Source organism: Montipora foliosa, chromosome 13 (genome assembly GCF_036669935.1).
Source record: "Montipora foliosa isolate CH-2021 chromosome 13, ASM3666993v2, whole genome shotgun sequence".
NCBI classification, from domain to species: Eukaryota; Metazoa; Cnidaria; class Anthozoa; order Scleractinia; family Acroporidae; genus Montipora; species Montipora foliosa.
The window spans coordinates 27,011,823-27,017,822 of NC_090881.1; the positions used below are offsets into that span (position 1 = coordinate 27,011,823).

At 38.3% G+C, this 6,000-nt stretch overlaps 1 protein-coding gene across 1 annotated transcript in view; it reads right to left on the minus strand.

Annotated features, from left to right (window-relative positions):
• Positions 1–6,000, minus strand: part of LOC137983791 (von Willebrand factor A domain-containing protein 8-like) — a 33,738-nt gene that overhangs the window by 11,134 nt on the left and 16,604 nt on the right. The window contains exons 17-26 of the mRNA XM_068830967.1: positions 5,928–6,000; positions 5,144–5,259; positions 4,945–5,057; positions 3,832–3,938; positions 3,146–3,217; positions 2,451–2,527; positions 1,948–2,023; positions 1,689–1,824; positions 1,035–1,151; positions 252–304 (exon numbers count right to left, since the gene is read on the minus strand). The exon at positions 5,928–6,000 is cut by the window's right edge and continues 5 nt beyond it. Coding sequence (XP_068687068.1) covers positions 252–304; positions 1,035–1,151; positions 1,689–1,824; positions 1,948–2,023; positions 2,451–2,527; positions 3,146–3,217; positions 3,832–3,938; positions 4,945–5,057; positions 5,144–5,259; positions 5,928–6,000 — 940 coding nt within the window. The remainder of the gene's footprint in view (positions 1–251; positions 305–1,034; positions 1,152–1,688; positions 1,825–1,947; positions 2,024–2,450; positions 2,528–3,145; positions 3,218–3,831; positions 3,939–4,944; positions 5,058–5,143; positions 5,260–5,927) is intronic.

Here is a 6,000-nt window from a genome sequence, read left to right on the forward strand (position 1 = left end):
CTCCCCAGCCTCCGATGAAAAAATCCTTAGAGGGGTACGATGGTTCTGGCTGACTTGTCAGTACGGATGGAACCACTGAGAGTTACCTCTATGTCGAACAACCATGGCACATGTTAGGCGGGGCGGGGAAATGAGGAATTCGGTGCGAAAGCATTGGGATTTCCTTTAAGAACCTTTACATTGGAACGTCTGTCAATTGAGCTACCTCTCGGAACAGAAAATGTTTGTATTGATGGGCAAAGGCCACTAACCATTTCAGACTCAAAGTCGGGATTATCCACAGCATGACAGCTGAATATATCACCTGACGATTAAAAAAACAGCGACAGCGATTAAAAAAACGGCGAAGTCACTTCTAGGGTGGTGTCAATTGAGGAGGAAAGTCTGCCATTTCCTCACCCCTCTTCCTACCGTGACATTGTCAGCTCTCAGTTGATAAGAGATTAAAGCAATAGCTACACTATACATTGAAGTAAAAGAGGAGATGAACTTGGGGACCTCTAGAGCTCCCAGCTACGGTTTAAACGACGTAAACTTCTCAAGCGCGAAAAAAAAAAGAAAAAGAAAAAAAAAAAGAAGCAACTTAGGGGAATCGGGGTGGCTTCGTGGTTATCAAACGCACCTCCGAACTCTGGGATCCAGGTTCAACTCTGGCCTCGGCCAGCATGTGGGCTGAGTTTCAGTCGATCTCAACCTGACTCGAGGGTTTTTCTCCGGGTACTCCGGTTTTCCTCCCTCATCAAGATCGACTCTAGATCAATAATATCCGGGCGGATACCCTCGTATAGGGATAATCTCTGGTATCTCTCCCTTTCATTGTTCATTGAATGAATAAAGTTGGTATTACTATTTCTGTGGAGCGGTCTTTTGTACCGAACCCTTGTGTTCCTACTTTTGAATCATCGTGCGGGACTCCTCGTGCGGGACTACTTTCAGCTACTGAACACTCTCATCTCACTTTGATCAAGATTCCTTAAAAAAATGTAAAACATTTTCTCAAGTCTTTGTTTCTCTTGGGCAAAGGGTATTCTTACCAAGCGATCCAAAAAAGTCATTCCCCAAGAATGGGAATCCAGGTCGATTTGCGAGGACAATCATTCGAAAATCAGGGTGAGCTCGAATAACATTCTCAGACTGTGGAGTTTCATCGCCTACCAAGATGAAAACATTACCAATAAATACATTATGTTAAAGAGTGGATGTTTCGTATGCTTCAACATACATCTCCAGAAGTGATAATTTTCTTGGCTAGCAAAGCACAACCTACACTGTACTCTGAAAAATGAATAGCTAAAAAAAAATATCTAAACTACTATTAGTTAAACATGGACTTTTTTTCTCATTAGTAAAAAAACTTAAGTTGGTCACTACCGCCGCAAATGTAATACTTACTTTAACGAAACCAAGGAACAAGGAGGAAAAACTTAATAAACTTTCAAGTGAGAAATATCAATAATAACCTCAGGAAATGTCCCAATAAGGTGATAAGTAACAATAGAAGGATGTTTTATGTTAGTGCCAAAAAAACCTTTGCTTTTTACACAAATAACTATTCCATTTTCTTTTGTCAAAGTCTTGAATGCCCGTAAACAGTTACAATTTTATTAAATTCAACTTCATTTAGAGATCTTCATACACTTTTTACAAGCACAACTATAATACAACACAACACAATTAACTCCATGTACCTGGCACAATGCGTCTGCCATCTCCAAGGAGCATCATTCCATTTTCAACTAAAGACTTAAGTATGCAGGTCACATGAGTTGGTGCTTTGTCAGCTTCATCAACAACCAACACGTGTCCAAACTTAACCGCACGAACCTGAAGAATTGATCACACCAAGAACTGAGTCACTAACAAAATTTGCTGATCCCATTTTTCCCATTTGTTGATCCCATTGCCTTTCATTTTTCTTAAGAAAGCTTGTTTAACACAACTACTTACCAACGGTGAATCTTCATAAATGATGACTCCATCCTGAACATTTGGCTGGAGTGTGAGAGACTGAACAGTGGTATCCCTGTAGGAATATTTGCAAAGAAACCATTGGTGTCTGTGTGTCATCTTTCTCCCTTAATGCATTAATTATTATCTTTTCTAGAAATAGCCTTCTTGATACATCATCTCTTTGGCATGAAGCAAATAGGATTGTTGCTATTTCCCAACACCCACCCACATTAGATGTTTATCCATTTTTGTGATTTAAGTTATTAACAATTCATGAGAGACAGCCGCTTGCATCTACATCCATGTAAATACCGATACAAGTCAAATGTTAACGTTTATTACTATAAATAATCAGTAATCTCTAGACAAAATGACCATGCTGTAATAATATTAAGACGCTACATGTACCACACCACATATTTATCCCAAAATGTTTTGAGGTACATAATCAAATGATAACAATGAGCCATTCACTTTTTATTAAGCCTTTTTAAACCAACCTGTGGAGTTGAATGTATTCCCTTGGGCGGTTTAAGAGATGCAAAAATCGGTCTGCAATCTTGTTCTTACCAACACCCTAATTATTACAAAAATGTTACACTGTAATAACATAAAAGGAAAAGGAAAAGGAAAGGAAAGGAACTTTATTTAAGTGTCTAGTCTTTCTAGCGATGGAGAACTAATTGGAGAGGGGAAATTGGAGTACCCGGAGAAAACCTCTCGGTGCAGAGTAGAGAACCAACAAACTCAACCCACATATGACGCCGGCTCTGAGAATCGAACCCGGGCCACATTGGTGGGAGTCGAGTGCTCTCACCACTGCGCCATCCCTGCACCCCCATAGATCGGTTTTACAAAGACTTAAATGTTCTTCAAAAGAGAGATAACAACAGACTGGGAGCAACCCCTCAAGGACAAAACTTGAAGAACTTTATTTTCAAACAAAGCAAAAAAGACTCCTGAATTCGGTTTCACAAACAGTTACACATGTTCCAAACGTAAATCATACACCTTATTCCAAAATGGCCACCATTTAGATATTCTTTTGTTTTTATTCAAATTAGACCTTGATGCCTCGTTCAAGGCAAAATATTCTTTTGAACTTTCAGCTCAAGAACGAGGAATCAAGGGCTAATTTGAATAAAAACAAAAGAATATTTAAATGACGGCCATTTTGGAATTATAATGTCTATACCTGATTTCCGACGAGGAGCAAATGTTCACCAAGCATGAAATCTTTTAACATGTCCTCCATGACATTCAGGTGCTAAAATTTCATTTAGAAAACAGAACAACAGAACAGGCAAGAAAATCATATAGAATCTTGTGGTTTGGAAACCATTTAATATATATACATGTAGTTCGAATGAATTGGTCACAAAGCTGGTTTTTTTTTTACAAAGGTCATTCCTTTTCGTGATGTCGCATTTCTTAGTTTTCATTTCTTTTTGAGTTGGTTAGACAGGACAAAAAGAGACTTCTTCCCTATTGTTACCTATGGCCAAACTGTTATGCGATGCTTTTACTAACCTTAACTGTAAAGTACATAATTATCCAAAAAATTAAACAAAGCTAGGTAATTTAGTTTCTGTGTCCTTGTGTCTTCTACAGTCTTAACAGAAAATAAACCTTGTAACTTGTCATGAGTCAAGCTATCTCGACTATTAACAAGAAAGCATCTCACTGTAAAGAAGAGACAAAGTCATGGTTGGCAAACAAACTGGGGAGGATGCTTTCTGAGCCGTGCTTTCCAAGATCGTAGATGGTGGTTGAATCCCAACGTAAAGTTTCGACCCAAAGCTGACGTCTCACTCTTTTTGCTTCTGCCAGTCAGCCCTCTGAAAAGTAAAGAAAAGACCTTTGCTGGTAGCAAAGTCTTACCTGTTGGTTTTCATAGAACAGCACATCAGGAACTTTAGTTTTGTTTTCTGGGTTATACACTTGAACTGTTGTTTGGCCAATGTGAACCTTCCCATCTTTGATTTCACCTTTGATGATAAAGCAAAACTAATTTTAAAACCATTTCCCTCCTAAGAGTGCCACCCCTAGATTTTACTCTGTTTAACAAAAGACAAATTTACCAGCCAAAGACACTTATGAAAGGCAAGAAACTAGATTCAAGCCCAATTTTGATTTCCAACACGAAGTGTCCCTTTAAGTCTAAGAGCAAGGGGACACTTTGCGATGCTTATTTGAATGCTGTGTGCATCTAATAATTATTGTTTGCATGTCTGGACATATCTGGCCAAAGAGAACCCCTTAAGGACAAACAACATGAATATGTGGCTTAGCAGACTTTCCCAATTATTGGGAAAGTCCACTCAGCCACATACATGTAACTCAACCCTTTCCCTTCCAGGAATGCCACATGAAGATTTTTACAGTACTTTATTCTAATCCCAGACAATCAAGATTGATAAGGAACCCCTTAGGGGCAAAAAAGGGTTAATTTTACACTCTATACACAATGACAGGGTGTGATGGAGAGAGTGCTGTTCCTTCAACCAACTGACCCAGATTTCATTCTAGAACTCAGTGGCACATGTCTGGGTTAAATGTAACTGGCTTAAAGAGGTTTGTGGGGTACTCTCAAAGCCACTGTTATTTAAATTTGTGTCCCTTGATTTCCCTTGAGTCCAAAATTAGTGATGGGTTGCTGAGCAAATTGTCACTTAATAAACTTAAGGTAACATTGTTCATCATCATTATCAACATCACTGACCCCTTCATGACTACAAGCTTGCCCTAAACTGTCACAAAATTTCATTCCTTTAGATAGCCACATGTGCATATTATAAGTTTGTTCCTTCCAAAGGGCTTGAACTTGACAGCATTTTTCTGATATAATTTCCCTTCAAGAAATACTAGACAAGCTGGAGTCCACTGAATGCATACACTTCAGCTTTTAATACTTCAACTTCACAGATTAAAAAAGTGACAGCACTTAGCAAAAGTAGTCCCCTAACGAAAATAAGATCAGAGAGACAAACTTACAGACAAAGTTATCACCATTCACTTGCTGTTGCTCAGAAGCTTCCTTGCTCATGTGAATTCCAGAATCATGAAGAACCTTTTGAAGCGACGCTGCTGCTAATCTTGGTAAAAATCTATTAATCAATAAATTATTGATAACAGAGGTCAGTTACTCTGTATAGCACGATAATGATTGTACAAAGGTTTGACTTCACAGTACCTTGCCAAACAAGCCTTGTGGATTGAGTGCTCCAGGTCCTCAGAAGGATAAGTGGCAAGTCGACGAGCTATCCGCAGAAGCTGCCTGGTGGATAACGATGATCCAATGGATGATGCCTACAACAAGCCACACAAGTACCATCATTTAACAAGTTAATGGGAGTTATCAGTATTTAATCAGTACATTAGATAAGAGATTTGTCTCAAGGTCAAAACAGCATTAAATTTTAACGCCAAGTAACAGACTTCAGAAAATGAAAATGAATTATTGTAGTATTTAAAACACCAGAATGAGCATAATTTATGGATTACCTCTGATCACCCTACCTCAAAAAGCAAAACAATTAAGCAAGGGCAACATACTCATGTACAAAATCCATAGCATTTTGATCATTTTTTAAATGTTTCTGGGATTTCCCTCTGACGAAGGGCTAGTGCTTGAAATGTCAGCTTTCATAAACTTATTTTTTTTTACTACCCACCAATGTACATGTCACTACAGTTTCTTTAGAAAATAACCCCTGCATCTGACTACCTGACTGATTGATTGATACTATTGTCTTAGGATGAAAGGCACTGGCTAAAAACAGATTGATGCATCTGGGTATGTTGCCCTGTGCTTAATAATTATAAGCTTGCATCGTGCTTGTGAAACAAGCCTTAAAAAACTTATCAAGAATGCATATATAATACCAGAAATAAGAATAGCTTAATAATAAATACAATGAATATGAAAAATTCCATCACCATAAAAACACTCAAAAGGACAGGAACCTTCAACTTACCGTAGGGTCCTTTGATAATCGTAACTTGTCTGTAAGATCAAGAAGCTTGTCCATTACATCACGTGGTGAGCCT